Source organism: Athene cunicularia, assembly GCF_003259725.1.
Source record: "Athene cunicularia isolate RWA chromosome 10 unlocalized genomic scaffold, athCun1 chr10_part1, whole genome shotgun sequence".
Taxonomy (NCBI): domain Eukaryota; kingdom Metazoa; phylum Chordata; class Aves; order Strigiformes; family Strigidae; genus Athene; species Athene cunicularia.
The window spans coordinates 4,194,489-4,216,982 of record NW_020799112.1 but is presented as its reverse complement, the minus strand read 5'-3'; the positions used below and the strand labels follow the sequence as shown (position 1 = coordinate 4,216,982).

General features: G+C 39.7%; 1 protein-coding gene across 1 annotated transcript in view; it reads left to right on the top strand.

The window, feature by feature from the left end:
- USP3 (ubiquitin specific peptidase 3) overlaps positions 1 to 20,804 on the top strand; it is a 40,951-nt gene extending 20,147 nt beyond the window's left edge. The window contains exons 4-15 of the mRNA XM_026856027.1: positions 3,827 to 3,910; positions 5,429 to 5,510; positions 8,121 to 8,203; positions 9,092 to 9,205; positions 9,900 to 10,013; positions 14,138 to 14,284; positions 16,117 to 16,223; positions 16,375 to 16,455; positions 17,411 to 17,529; positions 17,701 to 17,814; positions 17,926 to 17,993; positions 19,506 to 20,804. Coding sequence (XP_026711828.1) covers positions 3,827 to 3,910; positions 5,429 to 5,510; positions 8,121 to 8,203; positions 9,092 to 9,205; positions 9,900 to 10,013; positions 14,138 to 14,284; positions 16,117 to 16,223; positions 16,375 to 16,455; positions 17,411 to 17,529; positions 17,701 to 17,814; positions 17,926 to 17,993; positions 19,506 to 19,671 — 1,279 coding nt within the window. The 3' untranslated portion in view covers positions 19,672 to 20,804. The remainder of the gene's footprint in view (positions 1 to 3,826; positions 3,911 to 5,428; positions 5,511 to 8,120; positions 8,204 to 9,091; positions 9,206 to 9,899; positions 10,014 to 14,137; positions 14,285 to 16,116; positions 16,224 to 16,374; positions 16,456 to 17,410; positions 17,530 to 17,700; positions 17,815 to 17,925; positions 17,994 to 19,505) is intronic.
- Positions 20,805 to 22,494: the final 1,690 nt, after the last annotated feature.

Genomic DNA, 22,494 nt, shown 5'->3' with positions numbered 1-22,494 from the left:
CTATTTCTTATGAGAGTACAACTCTTCTTGATTCTTTGGTCACTTTTGAGACAGTAGATGCAATATTGAATATTCAGACTGAATTATGTTTGAGGCCTGAAGCACTGAGAGAACCAGAATTCCACTTTTGGAGTTAATCCGCCTTTCAGTTAGTTCTAAAGTACTAAGCACAAAGAGTTTACAAGAATCACAGATCTCTTTTCAGGCTATTGTACGATGCTTTCTCCTGCTGTGTCAGTGGTGGTTTCTCTGTGCAGAAGTAAAACGATACATGTAAGAAGCCTGCTTTCAGAAATAGGTTTCCTGAAAGAGGACTCTTGTAATTTGCTTTCTCTGTGCTAGTGCACAGACAGTTGGTTAGCACAGAAGAAGAAAGGCTGTTCTGTTTATGTATTTGCATAGTATGTTTCCCGTGTTCATTTAATCCTAGACACAATTTGCAGGTCAGATTTCTGATCCATTAGCCTCCTTGTTATCTCCTAAAGGGACATGGTTGTGCTATTGTCTGCACACACACCCCTACCCCCCCACATCCCCACCCCAAGTGTTTTAAGTGCCAAGGAATTAAAAAAAAAAAAAATCTTTTAGTCTTTCTTTTAGTGATGGTGGTTCTATTTAAAAAACAGATTTACTGTGCTAGCACATGAGCATCCAAGAATGCGATTGCTTTGGACCTTTATTTTGCATTCTGCGGTCAGTGGAAATTAAAGAAAGTAAAAAGCCTTTTATCAAAATTAAAACTGGAGTTCTTAGTTTACTCATATAAGGTGTTAGCACAACTAAGGAAATTTGGATTTTCATAATTTTTCTTGTAATTCTTCAAATCTAATCAGGGCCTTTAAACATAGCATGAAGTTCTGCAACCTACAGAAACAGCCAGCACTAAGTATGTGTTTCCCAGAGCAGCGCATACCTTCAGTGGCTTGCTGCCATTTTAGCAGCAAAGGAGGCCAGAAAAGACCAGGCCTCGGAGGTGGCAGAGATGTTAAAAATAGAAAGTGTGCAGAGGAAAATATTGTGCTGATCCATATAAGGCACCCTCCCCAAAGCACAGAATTTGTTCTGTACAATTGCTGTTAAAAGCATATTGTAGAATCCCTGGATGCAAAAAGGTGTACTGTTAATTTGTGATAATTCTGAGGATCACAAACATCTGGTTTGAATGTTAGTTTTGCATATAGGAAGTAATCTCTCGGCAGTTTACTTTTAAGGTGTGTGCGCTTAACAAATTCTAAGCTATTAAAGCAGAAACTACTTCCTAGGCTGTTTACTTCATTTGTCCAAAATAGATTGGTAGTAGTGCTGTTGTTTCTTGTTAGGAATGCTGCAAGAGAGGTGGTTTAAAAAAACCTGCCTGTTAAAAAGAGAAGTAGAGGAATCTTGTCTTGTTTTCAAGTGAATCTTGAAATTACTTTTCCACTGTTGTAAGGACCCTGACATTTAACGATGTATTTAGTTTTATTCCTCCATCTTGGGGAAAGTGCTAATCTGCAGTTTGTAAAGATGTAACTGGCATGTGAGATCAGACTAAAAATAAGGTTAACACGATCTTTACGGCATGGGAGCAAGTATCTATATCATCTTTCAGCAGTAAGCTGGCATAGAAGCTTTAATTCCCCGTTTATAAGCTTTAGTAGCTGCACAACTAGAGTAGCAATGTAACTGTGCTGGTATACCTGGGTGCTTTATATTAAGGAGTCGGACTGTACTGTATCCACTTGCACCATTATTTACCTCTCAGCCTGGGTAGTTTACTCTGATGGTTGTCCTTGAGGTGTGTCCTGTGAGAGTGGCAAATGCAGGAACACTTCATTGGGTGTTGTAGGTCAATAGATGCACTGAAAACATGGCTGAAAAATAAACATGTTTACAGACGTCTTCCCCCTCCCAAACTCACTAGGTTTGTAGCAATCTTTGAAAAAAGTTAAATAATTTTATTTGGCAATAGCTATCTTAATAATTTCTAGATCTTGTTTAAGTATCCATAACTGTTGTGTTCAGTGCTTGGACATCATTAGAGTTGTATTAATTTATCTTCTAAGGAGGCAAAAGTCCACAGAGATCCTGGGCAGACTGGTCTTACAGACTCCTTTCGGTGGCAAGGGCCTTTACTGTAGTCTCTTCAAGGATTCAGTGTTTGAATTAACACAAGCAATACTGTTGCCTTTGAACTACCTCACAGATTTATGCAACAAAGAATGTTGTAAATTCCAGTTGTGCCTGAAGTTAATAGCTTCATTAACTTACGAAGCACGGATCTGCTCCAGCAGAGGAGTAATATGAGATGATGAGGATGTATTTCACATTTGAGTCAGTCCTGTGCCAAAGGGAGAGGAGAGAAGGAGCTACAGGCCTGATATTAAACATATCTGAAGTGAGTTAGTTTTCTTCACAGGAAGCGTTCGGTTGCCTGCCAGAATTTGAAGCTGCAGTTTGGTGCTTCACAGTAAGCCCAGGGCTGACAAACACTGCTCGGAGCTCTTACCTTTGTGGGGTGTGGGGGACAGGAAGTTGTGACAAGTCTCTGCTCCCTTTTTGTCACGGTGCTCTCAAAAGAGCTGGTGCAAGTGGTGTTATGTCTTTTCTTGCCTTCCTGTTTCTCATGCCAGAATAGGAGTTATCTAGCTCTTGGCTAACCCTGCAGGAGTACTGTGAAACGTCCTCTGCGGCTCCTGACTGCCTCCTTTGAGACACAGAATTGGTGGTTTACCAGCATGCAGGTGTGGATTCTGCAGGGCTGGGCTTCCTTACTGACTGCAGCGTTTCTGGTTCTTGGTTTAGAGGGATTTTTGTCTTTCCTTCCCCTCCCCTTTCTGCTACCCCACCCCTACATACAGGCATTGTCTTTCCTTCACAAATGAAAGAAAAAGCATGAATAAGAAGGGTCCACATCACTTTGGGACTTCTGTTCTCTCTTTTTGTGAGGGTTTTAAAACACAGCAAAGCAGCAGAAGTTAATGCTGTCTTGCAACGGTGTTCTTGTAACAGTTTGCTTTGCTACTCGTCAATTTGAAGAAATGAATGTGCACTTTGGATTTACATATACTCATGAAAATAATGGAATAAGGTATGGGGTTTTTTCAGCATTCCATGAAAGACGCCCCCCACCCCCATTAGAAATGGTCTATAAGCTTTGCCTTTGTGCACTGTGTGAGGTGTTAGGACCCTACAGTTTGAATATTAAATCATAGTGAACGTCTTTGCTTCTTGGAAAGTGTGAGATTATTGTAGACCGTTATAGGATTGTAGATTTTTGTAACACTGCTTCTGCTGAGAGGACATTTTGGTTTGGCTTCACTTTACATTTGCTCTGAGGCACTGTGGGGATCAGCTCCTCTCTTTTTCAGCTCAGTTACTCTTTCACACTATCCTGAAAAATCTCAAAATGCTAGCTTAAATTTTCTGTATATATACAGACTACATGAGAGATTGACACGGTATTTGTGCTTAAAGCACGGGGTGTGAGTTGCCCCAGATTTCTGGTGTGACTTTGGACAAATTGTGTAATCTCTTAGTTTGTTTTCACTGGTCTTTTTAGTAGGAGAAACTTTTACATTGTGTGTATATCTGTTCAGCATTTCAGGTTGACTTCTAATAAAGAACTGAGCTAGAAGAAAAAACATGTAATAAGATAGTGCCTGTACCTTCTCTAGCTAGGGTAGTTTTCAGAGGGAACCAAGCTCAGTATGCTGGTGGTGTCTCCCCTGTTCCCCTTGTAATCTTCCACTGAATCACTTCAGTGCTTCCCACATGTAGACTTGCGTGGCTCTTTTGGAGTACTTCATTGAAATCCTTTGCACATTCTGATAAATGTTTTTTCTTGCAGTTATCGCTGCGATGATTTTGTAGTCAATGATACCAAGCTGGGCCTGGTACAGAAGGTCAGAGAGCACCTTCAGAATTTGGAAAAGTAAGTAGTTTGTTTACATCCGAAGAGCTTTGGGTGTAGTAATATTGCATCATTTAAGTGGTATTTCTTGTTTATATGTATATATGTGTATATATATTGTGGTCCTTGTATGTGTGTGATACCGCGTATGTTGTTAATTGTCTTTTTGCATATAAATGAAAGAATTTCCATAAGAGAATCCTAGTTTTGTCAAAACCAGAATGGTTTCTGGAGTAGAGAAATGCAGGTGAATGCAGGTGGAAGTAGTCTTCGTATTAATTGCATGGTTTGATTTCCAAACAAAAAGATTAAGAAGGCTTATGAACTTGGAATTGTACAGAAGATACATGTTTTCATCTGCCGTTATTTAGCACTGTTCCACTGAAAAGTAGATAATACAGTCTTTGTGATGCAGATGCTGTGGCCAGTGCTAGATAGCAAATAGACTTCTCACAGTTTGCCTGGAAATCTTGCCTGTTGTGAAGTAGAAGCACGTGTACATGCGGTGCTTCCAAATACATTTGAATGACCCAGAGTTCAAACAGGACTCTTGCTGAGAAATTGCTGTGATTTTTGGGAAGTCTCTGGATCCTCCATGAGTTAAGTGTGTCACTTACTCTGTAGGTAATAGTAACATTTTCGTTCTTCTCCTGTCTCTCTTTTGATGGGCTTCTCAGGCATGTAGTGAGATGTAAAGGTGTTTAATAAGAAGTGCACATTAGTATTTTGGAAATGTCTGGAAGATCTTACTCTTTGGGAGATAAATAATAGCATGGAGGCTTCTGTTGTGTGTAATGACAGGTTTTGAATGTTGGGAGGACTTCATAATTAAAAAATGAAAAAAACCCCAAAACCAAACCAAACACAAACAACAAACAAAAGACCCTACCTAAAATCTGGAACAAGTTAGGATTTTGCTATTGGATTAGAGAGAAGTCACAAACTGGTGGAATTGAGGGGACAGTAATTTCCAGTGATGTGGAAAAGAATAACTAATTGTTCTTGCAACTTTGTGTTACACAAATGTTATAACCTCATGTATTTTTATTTAAGTCAGCTATAATACATAAGTACTAACACTCGAGATAATTTTGATTTTTTGGTAACTTTCATTAGTCCTGATTTTTTTGAAGTTGTCTTTCTAAAGGCTGAGATGAATTTTCTTACAGAAGAATTTTATGGTGAATTCTGTATTGAGTATTTCTTTGAATAAGGAAAAGGGTTGATATGTTAGATGAAATTACCCTGCTAATAAGGCCACTCTTAGGCACACATGCTGTGCCATGATAACTTAATGCAATTAACTTGGACATTAGTGTAGTGTTGAAAATAAGATGTGCATCTGTACTCTGAGGGAAATTCAGTCTGTTTTAAGACATGGAAAAGTCTATGTAGCAATTGGGAAGCTCTTTGCTGGTTTAATGACAACTGAGCAGATGTAACCACCGTATTAAACATTAGGACGATTACCTGTTGTCCAATTTGTGCAAAATTTTTTATTTTTAGAGAAAGTAACCTCTTTTAATTACTTTCCAACAGTTCAGCCTTTACATCAGACAGACATAGGAAAAGAAAACTATTGGAAAACTCATCTCTGAACAGCAAGTTATTAAAAGTAAATGTAAGTATGATGGTACAGTAAGTTTAGGGGTGTTTTCTAAACCTGTTGAGTTTTACAGATGGCCTAGACTTGTAATAGTTAGTTACCCAAATTTTTGCTTGGTGCACTTTGTCTTTCTCATCTTCTGACCACACACCTGGAAGAGCCCCTTCTCACAAAAGTGTTCGATATTCTGCTGCATTTCTGTTGAGCTAGACTTTGAGCTTCCCTGTGCTTAAGAAGAGTTTCTTGTCAAAATGGAGCTTCAGGGCAGTTTGAGCTTGGTGGGATCAGCGAAGCTGGAAGCAACTAGTATCTATTGGTTAAAACATGGGTAGATATAAGCCTTTTTTTTTTTTTTCTCCTGAGCAGACAAAGGGTGTCTTTTGGTGTGGTTTTTTTTTGTTTGTTTGTTTTTTAACAGTGCAGAAGGCAAAGAAGCAGGTGCACTGTTTTTTGTAGTGTTATAAAAGTAATTGTTAGGAAAAAAAGTAAAAAATTTCAAAAAATTTTTAGAAGAGTTTAGTAAAACTTCCTTTCAAAAGAAACTGTGAACTATTCTGAAAGCTGTTCTCACTCGCATCTTCTTGGTCTTTTAATTTCACATCTGCAGAACAGCACCCAGGAGAGGATAATCCAAGCCCTTTCTAGACAGCTGAAGGGCTGCATAGTTTCTTCCAGTCAAAGAATGCCCCAAACCAAATGTCTCTTTTACACAGTTTGGGTTGAGGGAGTTTCTAATCTTCATAATTTCTCCCAGATTTTAGGGAGGGATAGAGGAGTTACTAACCCAGCTGTATGTAATTGCTTCATTTTCACCCTCAGCCAGAAGGTGTGGTGGAGCAGGGCTGTTTCTCCTTGGACCTTGGGGCTGCAGGACAGCAGTGTAGTCAAAGGGAGCTGAAGAACAGCTACCTGATTACAGAGAGAAGTAGTTCTTGAGTATGAAAGGAAATAAGAGGGCGGGAGCAAAGCAGTCACTGTTTTGCAAAGTCTGTGGGGGTTTAGTTACTTCAAAAATGCACTACCTACAGTCATCTTAGAGTCCTCTGAATATGATGTGTATGCTTCCTGTACTGTCCCAATCCTGGGGTGAATGAGGAAGCCTGGGAGAAATAGTGGTTTTTTTGCTATGGCAACACGCTGCATCATTGTCTGGAAAACTCAAAGCTGGTAAAAACCAGAAGGAAGATTCTAGGCAACACTTAAATACAGAGAAGATGGAAATAGAAAGCATGAATTTAATGCTGCTTTAATTCTTCTTAGTCTGTGTGGTTTTCTCAGTTATATCAATACTTGAATATTGCCCATGGCAACAGATGATATTTTTATTGTTGGCACATTGGATCCTTATCTAGAAAAGATAGATATCAAAAGATAAACAGGGCACTGCTGTTTGCAGTAATACTGAGCTGTCTCACCCTGGGCAAGTGTGTGAGAAAAGAATATGCTAAGGGAACTGTGGCGTTTATATTAAAAATTTTCCTCCTTTATTGGAAAACAGGTCTCTCTTTAAACACTTCTGGCTGAATGGGTAAATTGCTTCTGTAAATAATACTCTTTTTTTTTTTAATTTTAATTTTTATTTTTTTTTTACAACCTATACACAAATACCCTACTGTCATTAGTTCTTCACCCGAGATTATGTTTGTGGTAGATTTGGGGAGGAAAAAAAGTTTTATTGGAACACTTTGAATACGTATTTGGTAACCTGCATTTGCATGCAGTCTTTGCTATTGAGTAGTAAGCTCATTTCAAGATACTGCTACTAAAAGATAGTCTAGCTTTTAAATTCTGTTAGAATAGTGAAGAATGCCCCAAAATTTGATGAACTTCCAATGTGGTACTTTGTAGACAATGGAATGTGTCCAAGTGTTTTGGATTCTAGAAAATCATAAATGCAACACTGTCTGCGTTTTTCTTCCTTCTCCTCCCAGCCCACCCTGAAGATTCTGGCAAAAAGCAAGCTCATCTGTGGGTAACATTGCTCTAACCTGTTGAAACTCGTAGGCTCTAAATGATGTATATTTTGCTTCTCTTTATTCAGCACGTTGCTTTTTGTTTGCACAGTCTAGATTGACTGTTTCTTTCCCAAATAAATGCTGTTATCTGTCTTTCAAAAACCCTCCTGGCTACCACAAGACCCCACCAAGACAGCAGGCTATTGCTGGTGACTTAAAAACAACCTGCAGGCTGCCACACGGTGCATATTAGACATAGGACTACATGGATAAGGATTGGTGTTTTCATTTTTCAAAGTCACTTTAGGGAAATTTCTGTCCGGTTCTCACTGAACATTATTGGGGTGTGAATATTTAACGTACATACACAGAAATACTTAGCAGTAAAAGCCTATGATTACCTCTGTGTTGCCCTAGTCTAGATTTATTCGCACAGGAAGAGATATAGTACAGTTTTCTGTTGACAGGAATGACTAAGAAACAGGTTTTGTGTCAAGACATAGCTTCAAGGCAGTTAGAGCTGGTGAGGTTGCTTTGGCTTTGAAACTGCACTTTCCAAACAGTGTTGTTTATTGTTTAAATCTGTGCTGATATAACAGTAACAGCTCTGTGGAGAGAAAGTCAGGGAACAATGATAAGTCTTTCTTCAGCTGAACCTTTCTCATTTCAGGGAAGCACCACTGCCCTTTGTGCCACAGGTCTTCGGAACCTGGGAAATACGTGTTTCATGAATGCAATCCTTCAGTCGCTCAGGTACTGCCGAAGCCTTCCCCGTGCCTCTGTGAGAGTGGTGGTAGCGTTAGGCAAGTGAATGTGGCAAGTTACCACTGTACAAAAGTGTACCTGGATTTGCAGGAAGGGGTGTGTTCAGGTGCCATACAGTTGTGTTTCTCAGTGCGAGGGACTCCTGTGGCGCAGCATTCTGGAGGAAGCCTGCTGTGTCCTCAGCAGAAGAGGACACTGTCCTTTCCTTGCTGAGGCTGTTGAAATGCTGCTGCTTATGGTTGGTGGGAAAGCAGAGACAGTGCTTTGAGGGAAGGGGGCTCTTGGAAGCAGGTAGAACAGTGTCTGCAGTGCTGAGGTGTTAGACTTCATTTCATTGCTGCCAAGACTGCCACTGCCCTGTCATAGTCCTGAATTTGCCTGCTTCACTGGGAGACTACTGAGTCTGGCTATGACGGCACTAATCGGTCTCCATTTTCTTTTCCATCACTGGGGGTTCATTAGCAGGAGTTGAGGCACATGCTGCTTATGTTCCCTCACAGGGACTGGGTAGCAGAGGCCAGAATTGAGAGGTGGCAGTAGGCACGGAGGTAACCTCCTCAGCAGCTGCAGTCTGCCTTGTTAAGGAATGCCTTCTGATACCTCTGTCTGTCATGGTAGCTCTTAGGCAAAGCAGAGCCAAAATATCATTATTTTAGATAGTTGGGATGGTGATGGTATTTACAGATCTGCTCAGTCACTTACAGAAGATGAGTATTTGCTACAGTATTTCTTGGAGCTTGAACTGTGGGTGATTGCAGTCTTCTATCACCGCATGAAGTTGCATTTATGCATTTCAAAGAACAGGCTCCAGAATATGTAATATTGCCTTCATTCTCTGCCTTTTAAGGACTTCATTAATTTTCCTTTTTTCCATAGTAACATTCAACAGTTTTGCTGTTACTTCAAAGAGTTGCCTGCTGTGGAGCTGAGGAATGGGAAGACTGCAGGCAGGCGAACTTACCATACCAGGAGCCAGGGGGATAACAATGTGTAAGCTGCATGTCCTGTGTTAGCACTGAACTTTACAGAGAACAGCAGATGCTTGGGTAGTAGATCCACTATAGGCTTTCACTGTTGTAGAGTCATAGAAAAATTGATTTTTGGGGGGGACGGGGACTGAGTCATAGAAAAATAATTGGCTGTGCAAAAGAAACTTCTATCACTTGCAGTTTGTTTATATAGGTGTGGTGCTGCGGGGGAAGCGGTCATATACATCAGAAAGTACTGGAGTGTAACTGTGTTTAAAGTAAGGTTAAGACGTGCTAGTTATATGTACTCCAGACATGATGTTACTTAATTCCAGCTAATACATGGTCATGGGAATTAGGCTGCAAGTGAACGTACTACCAAAAAGAACCTTAAAAAAAAAGCAGTTCACAATCTGTAACTTGTTTGAACAAGCGTTAAAGGGATGATGGTAGCAGAGTCTACAGTAAAATGGCAAAAGGTGGATAGATTTCCAGGTGAGTGTTCAACACGTGAAATGTGTTTTCCTAACCTGTCTCTCTCTGACATTATGGGTAGGATTTTGGACATAAAATCATTGAAGTACTGGAAAGGATGTTTACCCAATCATTACAATTTTAACCAAAGTAATGTCTGCTATTTGTACCACTGAGCTAATAAGCCTCCAAGGGTTACAACGCAAACCTGTATTAATCTCCAGTTTTTACTTTTTTTGTAGTTCATTGGTGGAAGAATTCAGAAAGACGCTCTGTGCTTTATGGCAGGGAAGCCAAACTGCATTTAGTCCAGAGTCTTTGTTTTACGTTGTTTGGAAAATCATGCCAAATTTTAGGTAAGTTTTGCAAAATAAGAACAAATTCTTGATTGCAACCTTGTATTGCTGGTGTCCTCTAAAACTTGCTGAATCTGTGGGATGCACTCTATGCAGCTTTCCCATATGCCACGAAAAAAGGCTTTGAAAAGAATCTTCACTTTGATCAAAGTTTTGTGTTTGTTGGTAGTGCTTTTTTTACCCCTGCCCTTCTACTACATGCTACATGTAGCAGTGTCAGGGAGGATGAATGTTTCAAATACTAAAATAGTAGTAGTTGTACCTCTGAGCCAGTGCTCTAAAGGGCAGAAGAATCAAGACAATGACTTGTAGGTAAATGCCAAGTGCATGGTGTTGACAGAACCTTAGCTTGGCTGCAAAAAGAAAGTGTATAAAGAATAAAAAGGGTACAGCACCTACAGGTCTAAATACAAACATACTGGCTGAAACTTCCTTGATTCTCTCAAAATATCGTAATCACCAGCTGGAATGAAAAAAGGTCTATAAGAAAAAAATTCTTGTGCATAACAGGCATTTTGTGCCCATACTGACAAAAAAGATAATAAAAAGAACGTTCCCCAAGTAAATCGAAGTATCGTTCCTCTCCAAGGTCTCCCTGTCCTGGCCCCTGAACCTCTTTCAAAGGAGCACTGAAACCTGTTAGGATATATTGTGATGAAGGTAAGTTGCTCCATGTGCTCAGGTAGTAAGATGTTGTGTTATCTGTTCCATCTCCAGCAGTGCTGAAAAGATGCTGTGAACACATCTGCTCAGCGAGCAACCCGAATAACACAAACCTGTTCATTCTGTTCTTCACACTGCCAAATATCTTTCACTTGACTTATGAGAATCAAGGAAGTTTAATACCAGTAGTAGCAAGCAGTGACCAAAACATTTTATAGGTAAATGAACATCATCCATAATGTCCTTGACCAGTTTCCCTATTACAGTCTTCACTCTTAATTCTTGTCAGACTGAGAAACCAGTTCATTAAAGTTCCTCAAGCAGATTTTCAGCACTGTGGGTTCTATCACAGCTTTTAAAAGAAAAAGTGTTGATTGTTGGGGTTCTTCCTCTTCCCTTTTTATTCCTAGTTAACTGGGAGCATGTCTGTGATTAATTGGTAAGAGAACTCATTAAATCACATGGAGAATGAAGTTAGCTGCTCAGTAGCTCCCTGCTCCCACATGATCCAGGGAGAAAACTTGAATTTGTTCAGTCCTTAATTGTACCTTGTAAAAGCCAGTGATGCTCTAATTGTAGTTCTACCTTGTGCGCTGCTTGTGAGATTGGGAGGAGAAGGTGGATGGATGTAGACGTGAAAGCAAGCTGGAGCCAGTAGCACGTTAACAGCAAACCAGCCCCTTGGCTTGTGCTTACGAAGCCTGAAATGACGGGGCGGGGGAGGAGACGTGGTTGGAAATGTGGTTTGTTTTAGCCCAAAACAGATTTCAGTTGATAGAGGTGTGTCGTGCCTGCCTCCAAGGACTTGCAAGTGCTGTTGTTCTTATAGAAGGTTATAGGAGAAAACCGCTGCTGATGTGCTCTGTGGCCCTCTGTCCTCACACTGTGTACAGGGAGTAGAGAGTATCGTTTATAGTCACTCTGAGCACAAGTGGAGCACCTCTGGGCTCTAATGCTGCTGTGGAAGTACTGCTCCTTGGCTGTTGGACAAACTCTGCGTCTGACATCCTACTGCGTGCCAAGATAGTGCTGCAGCCTCATGCTGGGTTGCAAGATGTGTATTTTGCTGATTTACTGCTGTATAAAGAGTATGCTCTCTCTCCCTAGTAACTGTTCCTGTTTGTATTCTGTTGGCAGTAGGAAAAGGAATTTTATGAGGTGGGCTTGAACCGAATTGCTTCAGGTGGATGGAGTTCAGTTTTATTACACAAGCTGACTCACAGAAACTGCATTTTGCTTTTAAGACCATTGTTTATTTTAAACAGTGTTCTTTTAAAGATCTGTATCTATACTTCAGCTTTTTAAGAAATCCAAGGAATTTTCCATCTGTAATTATAAACACATGCATCAGGAGCACAACCAACAATGTGGAATGATTCCAGAGGTGGTTTGATCAAATTTGTTGCAGTGCAAGTGTACTGTATACTTCAGAGCTGTTTTATGAGAAATTTAATGTTGAAAAGCAAAGACTTTCCCTAAATTTAATCTTTAAGACTTTCCCTAAATTTAATCTTCAGCTGTTTTGATTGATTGCTTAAATGTTTATTAAATTGAAGATATCTGTATTCAGTAAAGAAAGCACAAATCCTGTGTTATCTCAGCACAGTTAATGTGCAGCTTGGAAGTTGAGTTTGTTTTACTACTTTGTTTTGTAACAACATGTATTTTGCAACTTGGGGGAGAATTAAGTCCTGGTTTTGGCTGTACAGGACTGTGGCCTGTTGAAGCACAGCAGTGTTTGTGTATGACAGTTTTTCTGTTGAGAAAGGTAGGTAGTGCTGCTGCTGCTTTCCAGCGTGCTCCAAGATCTACAAACACGGTCATTTCTTTCAAAGCTGCTAGTTTGGAAGAAAACATTAGTGTGATTCCAGAAGAGGAAAAGACTTTAAATAATGTTTATTTTGTTACCTCCTAGCAGTACTTTTGCAGGACATACCTGTGTTTCTCACTAAGCACAGTAACCTCACACTGTGTATGTCTCATTTCTCTGTGCCATTAGGACTTTTTCCTTTCCCCGAGCAGTAGCATAAAAAACCCCATCTCTGTTGTTCTTGCCTATACATTCCTGTGTGACAGTTACTGCTAATGCTTACGTGGCGTAGTGAGGAGGAAAAGGGGCAGGGGAGGCATGATAAAGCAGCTTTAAAGAATGTACAAGAGGAAGAGGGAAGGCCAACCTTACTGTGTAGGGATTTTTGTAACTGGGCCTACAGAGACTTGCACATAATTATGTCAGTGTTGCACAAAGTTTTTAGTTACACTATGTATGCTCTCCTATTTCATCTCGGCACACATCTTAGAGCCAATGAATAGCAGTTTTTTATTAAATCTGATGCATGATTTAGCTTAAATAACTGTAAAGGCATATTTTACCCTGATGGCTTCTCTGTTCCCTTTGGTTGAGTTTGTTACTGGTGAAAAAATAATTGTAACTCTTTGAGCAGCATTGCTGTGGATAGCATGACACATCTGAGCCTGGATCCCTATCCTGCCAAATCCAGATGCCCTGGATGGGGCACACCATTACCTCCCTCTCCCAACAAATGGTGTGTGGGTTATGCAGGGGAGGTGTGCAGTTCTGAGTATCACTATAGATCGCGCCCTAGAAGAGGAAAGAAACACCTCTCTCTCATCCTAATTATGTCAGATTCATGTTGTTGCTGAAAGACGCATGTGGAAAACAAACCCAAAGATTAAATTCCTGGCTTTGGTACGGAGGGGAGTAAACAGGCAAACAAATACCTGGAGCTGCTGAAATAAGTGGGATCAGTGGCTGAATGAAAACCCCTCAGAAGTACCAACTCTGAATCCCACATGCACGATGTGTTTTGTGGTGTCTTTCTTTTGAATCTTGCCAGGTGTGAGATTTCAATATATTTTACCTTAATTTTTGGTAGTTTCAAAGTAAGGTGTGCTGGTTGGACGTTATTCATAATAGTTCTGAAGAGGTACTAATCAAATACAGTCAATAACAAAAAGGAGAAAGGCTTTGCATAAGTGAGGGGAAGTCACTGCTACCATTGTGTACTTCTAATTAACATGAGACCTAGGATGGGACTAGCACAGACTGAGTTTGGTTGAGGCCAGTGAACATGGCACCTATGTTAACTGAATATGTGAGCAAATAGTATATCTCTACTGCTCCCTCTTCTTTCTAAAAAAGATCTCTTTCGCTCTAAAATGTATATTCTTACACGTTTCTCCATTCCTCAAAAAGACATGCAGAGAGAAAGTGAGCTGCAAAGGACCAAAACTGCTCAGTTTGTCTAGACTTTGCTGTACCTTTCCAAAGGCTACTTGGAAGACTTTTTTGGTACAAATACATACACCTCTGGAAAGTCTGCTCAGAATTATCAACAAGTAATGGTTCTTTCCTGTGACCCTGCTGCTCTCTGTGTGTCAGCACTAAAGCAACCTGTGTACTTGGTGAATTTGTTGCTGTTGTTTCCTTTTCTCTCAAGGGGATACCAGCAACAGGATGCCCACGAGTTCATGCGTTACCTTTTGGACCATCTACACCTGGAACTCCAGGGTGGCTTCAATGGCGTTTCACGTTCAGTAATTTTGCAAGAAAATTCTAGCCTGTCTGCAAGCAACAAATGTTGCATGTAAGAAGTGTTTTAATTTCTTCAAAATGTTAATGACTTTGTATGGGTCTGTGTGTGGTGGAACTGAAATTTCAAATTCATGACTCCTTAAGTTTTCTTTAGTTCCTCTGTAATGTTACAAACACAAAGCTGCAGGTTATAAAGGATTAGCATCCTGTACGATGTGCTTCCTTTCAGAAGTAGTTTAGATCAGCATTTTTCATAGGTATGAGTGAGCATACAGACTAAGTTGTAAAAACATCTTTCAGAAATTAAAAAAAAAAGAACTCTGTTTTCTATTCGTTCTTCTGTTCAATCTCACAGATGTAGGGTGACAGAGGGGCTGAATGGCACAGGAGCAAAAAAGATGGCCAATGATTTGTAGGTTTAAATTGTTAGCAGACCTCCTGGATTAACATCTGAGCAGAACAGTTACAGTCTGAAGTCAATTTTCCTGAAGATGATCTTGCTGTATTTGTGTATCAATTGACACAGTTAAAGGTGTTGCCTTTTTCCCTGGTAATTTTGATTTTCATGGTACTGTGTGTCTTGAAACAGAAGTAATCCACGTGTTTCACTCCTCTTTCTGTCCTTCTCAAGACACTGTTGTTTCTGAATTCTGTGCCAGGTGTGTTAAGTCAGTTCAGCCTGCACATTTGGTCTCTTAAGTCCTTGGATTCCCTATGTAAGAGTTGAGTGATCTTTCCCTTCCTATACTGATTAGGACATAGTAAGCAGGTCTGAGAGATGCAGGATTTTATAGACGCTTCATTAGGGAACACCTAGAGTTGCACTGTGCTTTTTACCACATTTATGTTGCTTTGCTGATGCTTAAAAATCCACAAAAGAATCTTAAAATGTTCTTAGAATTGAAGTGTATTTGAAAACTAAACCAATTTTGTTTTGTCAACGTTCTGAATGTCAAAACCCAAGGAGAATTTAAACTTCATTCACAGCTCTACTGTAAATTTGGCTGGAGAATGGCTGTTCAAATGCATGGTGAGGGTGGAGTAAGCTGCCTTCTGTCAAGGGCAAATTAAGGTCACGTAGACTTAAATGGCTACAGTAAAGTCATAAATATGCTGTAGTTTATTTGGGTAGCCATTTCCTTCTGCTCAACAAGAAGTGTTCTGATCAACTGTAAAGATGTGGGTGGAGTGCAGATAAGGTTTCTGCGGGCTTGTAGCATCAGATCTGCAAGCGCAAACTAGCAAGGTTAGAAGTTGTATCATAACATAACAAAATTTTTGTTTAAGTGGGACTATAAGGAGTAAGTCCATTTTGTAACCTGCTAAGAAGATTCAAGAGAGTAATGAAAGCATGGAGAACAATGATGATAATGCATAGCATTTATCATATATTAATGTAACTTAAGCTGTTTTTGGAACTGAAGAAGTGCAGAAATATGTTTTAAGAAGTCAAAATTACTTGGAACAAAGGGTGTAGAATTAAAACAAAAATATTCTTGACCTACCTAAGAGGGAAGAATTTTTGTTTCAGAAATGGCCCTAATTACAGGGTTAAAATACTGTACCCCTGTGAGCATCAGCTTTCCACTGTAGAAGTGCAATCAACCAGAATACTTTCAACACTGAAAATTTGAGCATCTGCTTAGAGCATACACCGTCCACACTTTTTTTTAGGTAGAAGTATTGTAGAAGCTAAATACTTGCACTGTCCAATTCTGGGGTGAATGAAGTGCCTGCTGGATGAATTCAGTCACTGTTTGTTACACATGGACAAAACTGCTCTGCCTAATAACAATGAGTTGCAAGCAGCAAACACCTAACAGGTATTGAAAATTAAGCTCAGACATTCTGACTGACTTTACCTCTCTGATGTGGTTTGTCTAGAAATGGAGCGTCTACTGTTGTCACAGCAATTTTTGGAGGCATTCTTCAAAATGAAGTCAACTGCCTAATATGTGGGACTGAATCTAGAAAATTTGACCCATTCCTAGGTAAGGTGCCTCTTGCTTTCAAAATACAGGGGGACCTTAAGGCAGAAAAGTAAATCCGAAGCTTGATATATTTAGACTGAACCAGAGTTTTGGCCTAAAAAGATCAGCCATTGTTTTGTTCAGCCCTATTTTTTCTGTTTGTTTTTTCTAGACCTTTCGCTAGATATTCCAAGTCAGTTCAGAAATAAACGTACTAAAAATCAAGAAAATGGACCAATGTGTACACTACGAGGTAAGAGTGCTTGGGTAATGAAATCATTACAAGGACTAAGAGCACATACTCTTCAGAGTACCTATTTCAGAGGGGCCAGGCCTTCACCTAGGGTGTGTGACTTGGTGCCACATAGCCATCTAATTTTATTATATTCTGTCATAAGAGGTGTCAAAATAATTTTCCATGCAGGTTTTACCACAGTCACTGCGTACTGACATAATACTATGATAAACTGAGGCTGAGAAGTGCTTCAGGAGGTCAGCTAAATATCAAGGAGTCGTCCAGCAGGGGTTTTCCTTTGTGGTCAGAGTATTCTAATGTATCCCAGTCTTTCCAACCAGCACTCACCTGCGTTGTTGCCTATTGGCATTTGCCAGGGCTCCGTGCTTAGAGCCACTTGGCTCTTGGGTGTTCAGCTTTTTACACAACGTAAATACAATCCTGCAAAGTTGGGCAGTAGTGCTGTTATTACTGATCTTGTTATAAAGGATGTTAATTTTTTATGGATTTGTGAATGTACTTGCTGCAGATTCATGAATATTAATCAAAACCCTATTTCTTCATTCTCTTTATACCTAAAACCAAATCACCTTTAAAAGCTGAATATTCTTTGTTAGAAAGTAGTTTAGTTTCTTTTGAAAATAGTTGTGCTGAATGTTGGACAGAATTGTGTTTGAAAGATGGAAGGTTTTTTGAGTGCCTGTTTTTCTGTTGAATTGCTTATAGCTGTTGTTTTCGGGAACAGGGAACACTGCACGTTACAAGTAGTTACTCTATTAAAACACATTATTACACAGCTTTTTGCTGCACAAATGCATATAGTAACTAGAATGAGCGCAGCAGATAGATATGCATGCCTTTTCTATATTGCTGTATTTGTTGTATTTCATGTTACCAAAAATATCACTTGATGTGATCATGAATCAGGTTTCTTGTGTGGGTGTTTTGTTTTTTGTATCCTGTTCTTTTTTAGATTGTCTTCGCAGTTTTACAGACCTGGAAGAACTTGATGAGACAGAGCTCTATATGTGTCACAAATGCAAAAAGAAACAGAAGTCCACCAAAAAATTCTGGATTCAGAAACTACCAAAGGTTTGTATAAGCAATGCAAAGTTAACGGTGTGACAGTATTGTCAAAGGAAATAACGACTAGACAGTTAGTAGACCAAGACCTAACCCTCCCAAAGACTATTGCAAATGTCTAGCACTAGGTTCAATCTCTTCTTCTAAGGCATCTGTTGTTTTTTATTTTTAATCCTGTAGGTGCTATGCTTACACTTGAAGCGATTTCACTGGACAGCATATCTGAGAAACAAGGTTGATACGTATGTCGAGTTTCCCTTACGAGGCCTAGACATGAAATGCTACTTGTTAGAGGTATGGAGACTCCCCGACACTTTCTGTTGAAATTTGTTCCACGACCCGTCTATTACAAGTTATGGTAGGAGCTATTGAGATTTTAAGAGCTTTCTCTCTTTTTAACTGCAGCCTGAAAACAGTGGCCCAGAAAGCTGCCTGTATGACCTTGCGGCTGTTGTTGTGCATCATGGTTCAGGGTGAGTACATGGAGTAAGCCTGCTTCTTGGCAGAGACCTTCTTCCCACTGAAGTACACACAGAGTTAAGGTGTTTCTGTCCCTTGTTAATGTCTGTATTTTAACTGTTGGAAATAAGCAGTGATTTATAAACTTACATGGAACTAAACTGAATTAACTTCAGATAGATCTGTACAGTTATTCCTGTGAATGCCCACTGGCAGTCTGGGGGAGACGGAATGAAAGTAGCATAGGTATCTAGGAACAGAAAGCCCTAAACCAACAGATTGAAGCAAGGAGCCTTTCAGAAGTTAATGCCTCATTTTGAAATTGGTACAAAGCAGAAATATTTCTTCCTCTTGTTCACTTTGAAAGATGTGTGTGCATTTGTGCCAAAAAAGTGTATGTGTGTGGTTGGAACAACTGTAGGCTTAAGACTGGCACAGTGAAAGCCTTCTCTCCCAGCGGAGTGATTTTGAAGTATAGTTGCTGGGTATGTGTTGTTCTGTTTTTTTCCCTTTCCCAGCCCTGAACAGATCTGTTGAGAGTAGCAGTAGTAGGGCCAAGACAACTGTTTATCCTGGGAGAAACCTGTTCTTGTCAGTCAGGCAATCACTAGGGGTGTGAGCTGCGAATGGAGTTTTCTTAAACAAAGTCAGTTCCATTAATCATAACCTTGCTGATACCTGAATTTAATTCTAAGATACTAACCCAAAAGTTCTGTCCAGAAAGCCCCTCCGTTTGCTTTCTCTGGAGGAATGCTCTGGACTCTTAGAAGCTGACTGCTAGAGGCAGCCCTTGTAGCACCACAGTGCATCTGACTGGTGGTTCAGAGCCATAGCAGAAGTACTATATGGACAGCAAAGGAGAGCGGGTAGTGATTTGGATGGAATTAAGATAGTTGGAAGCACTTAACATGTATTACAACATGTAAGCAGGTGAAAGCAGGCCTTGTCTTGGGGTGGCAGGGTAACAAAAATTGATAGATTGGTAGTTCTGGTATGTTAAAGTCAAGAAATAGGGCTCCACTGGTTTAAGATGAACTTGAAAAATTTTCTTCTTGGTGTTCTGGGATTAGTTTTCCTGTGAGTGCTTTTGATTGTATTTAGACTATGTGAGTCTCTCTAGATCTAAATGGGGAAGATTTCTGCAAATGGAACATCCTGAAATTTTTCTAGCTAATGCTTGAATAGTAACAGATAGTAGATTTGATTTTTTTATGTAGGCAAACATGGAAGTTCAGCATTGCAAGAAGCCTTGCTTGCACAAAAACTATGCGATGCTAGTAAGTTCATATCAAAAAACCGTTCAACTCATCCCAGTAAGGGCTTATTTTACCTAATGTAAAACTTTAATTTGGAGAGCTTTAAGCCCCACAGATAAGAAGGGAAGCATCTTACCAACTGTTATGGAGGGCTGTCAGTTCCTTTCTTCCTCTGGTTCCTGGAAGCCCTAATAGAAAATGCATCAGAGCATGAGGTGGTGTGTCTCCTTCTGATTGTCCTTTCTCTCCTCGCCTCCCGCCTGCTGACAGCGTTGGCTCTGGACATTACACTGCGTACGCAGCTCACGAAGGCCGCTGGTTCCATTTTAACGACAGTACTGTAACTCTGACCGACGAGGAGACTGTGGTAAAGGCCAAGGCCTACATCCTCTTCTACGTGGAACGGCAAGCCAAATCTGGATCAGATAAACTTTAATACCTCCTTTTAATTCTTACTTATCAAGTCCACCGGACAAAACATTTCCATTTTTCCATAAATACTTGACCCAAGACTATTAATTTCATTGTGCACTTTTCAATTTCCTTGTGGGTTTTAGTTTTGTTGTGTCAATGGTAGCATTTGACTTACTGAACTTGGACACAAACTAACTTTTTTTTTTTTTTTTTAGTTATACCAGAAAACCTCAGCAGATTTTGATTTGCTGCTTTAGTTGTGATAACTCAATTTTTATATATATAGTTTCATGAAATACTTAGTTATTTGACTTTTTTATATTAATGTTTTCAGTTCTCACTTTCTAAAGGCACATTTACATCAGAGAAGCTTTCTGTCCTTACAAGCAAGATAAATGTGCTTCTGATTATGAAGAGCAATACAACTTCATGCTGTTCTCACAGCTGTTATGTAGATATGATTTAATCTGTTTAAATCAAGGAATTGTTTGCACATACTATTTTCCCTTGTGCGAGAAACTAAACCGTGACCTCTGAACAATCATTCTTTGTCTGCAGAAGAGAGGAGATATGGCATCATTAAATAGACCAGGTAATTGCTGCTATATTGGTGTGTATTCAGGCTGCTGACTTTCAGGAATCATTGTAAATAAACAGTTGGTTCAGTTGTATCAATACTGCAGTTTAATTCTAGTATTCCTCACATGCTCTGCCTTCCCCCCCTTCAAATTTAAAAAAATCTTAAAATATATACATGTCTAAATTGTGTTGAGATTTATGTTTTTTTAACTAAACCTGAATTGCCTTAGACATCTCTTTGTTTTAGACTGTCATCCTGAAATTTGATTATGAATACTTACTTGCTTGAAAACTTGGGAGACTTCCTGGCAGTGGGACCCCAAACCTCCTTCCTGGTGGAAACTGGGAGTACAGCCCCAAAGTTTGGGGTCTGTGAGAACAGTCTTCAGTCTAAATATAGCTGCAGTCCACTTAAACTGAAAGGAAGCAGTTGGTGTTCCAGATGCCTTGCATGACAATTACAAGGGAAGATGCTTAGTTTCACAGCAGAGCCTGCCTGGTGGAGATGATGAGCTGAGACTGCTGGCTGGCTGGGGCAGAGGCAGGGAGCTGTAGTGTTTATGCATTGGCCCCGTGCATGACACTGGTAAAATTTCTGTAACTTGGCTATGTAATGGAGAAAGACTTCTGCTTAAAAAAAATACTGGATTTTAGCTGTACTGCCACACTGGAGAGAGGAACTCAGCTAATAAGATTTTAAAAATGTAGTCAGGAAAACCAATATTGCCAAAGCCAAAAGTCACCAAAAATCTGAAATTTGACAGATGGTGCATTTCAGATGTCTTCCCCCAGCCCATCCTTTCTGGCTGTCCCCCATGTGCCTAGCAAGGAAACAGACACTCCTAAAATCTTCAAAAGTGTGGTAATAAGAGTAGAATTTACTTAATGTAGGGTCACACAATCAAACAGCACCTTTAGTTATGGTAAGAGTAAGAGATGGTAGTCTGAAAACACATAAGAACTTGAGGAAAATGTAATGATTATGCTTTTTAGTTAATGCTTCTGAAAGACAAGTGTCAGTAGAAATTTCCCTACAGGCTGTACTACAGCTCAAGCTGGTGCACATGGAGTATGCATCAATTTCCTTGCTGTGGATTACCTGCTAGCTGTACACGGACAAATAGTGGAAATCACAATCAGATATTTTCTTAAATGTCATTCTTCATAGCTTTTTCACAGCATCTTAAACCAGGAAAGAGAAATTGGCTTCATATAAAACTGCAGAAAGCATTCAGCATTGCTAATGGTGTATGAATATGTAAACTGTACACTAGTTAAAACCTATTGTAATTATTATTTGATACATTAAGTAACATATATAAGGATGTTTTCTTTTACTTAAGTTGATCAATAAATAGAACTATTCATTGCTTTAAATTGTAGATAGTTTGTCACCTACCCTTTCTCTGATTCTTGCAGCCAGAGCTTTTCTTCTAATCAGAATAGGTAGCTGTTATCATTTATACAAGAAAAAGGTATTTGACAGATGTCACTGGTGTGCGGGGCAAGTGAAGTATCTTACCACATTATTACCCTGAGAGGCAGCCTTACTGCTCACACTTAGTTGAGAAGTTAAGTAGGTTCTCACTATAGCTGCATTTTTGTCTGTATGATACTTGGATTGGATTGCTTTAGAAGTGTAGTTTTGGGAACATTTCAGAGCTTAAAATACACAGCTAGCTATAGCCCAGAGCAGTTTAACTTACAGTAGTCAGGTGTATGCAGTGTTCTCGCAAACCAGTGATGTAAATGTGCCTTTCTGTATCTTTAGAAACTTAAATTTGTAATCTTCAGCAACATTCACTTATTTAAGCAGCTTCTTACTTCTCCATTTAATTTTTTGGGTCAGAGGTATGTTCTCACTTCAGTATTTCCTTTCAGTGACATTTGCTGTGTAACATCTGTATCTATCCAGCATGGTCCATTAGAGACACGGCCATGGGAACACAATGCAATCACATCAGGCTTGTTCTTGCAGCAGGTGGTGGTAAGGACTCGGCCATAGGCTTTGCTGGAACAAGTACATTGTAAATCCTCTCCTAATTTAACTTTCTCCCACTGCAAACCCAGATGGACAGTATGAACAGTTTGTTGTGGCAACACAAATATTTCTCTTCCTGGTGGAGAACTTTGCTTATCCACTGTATTCTATTCAGTGTGGTGTCAAAAAAAAGTAACTGAGCACTGAACCAGTAACATATACTGCACCTGGCCTAGTATTACATTTTTAACCTTACTTGTATATTTTATATTTATCTACTAGCTT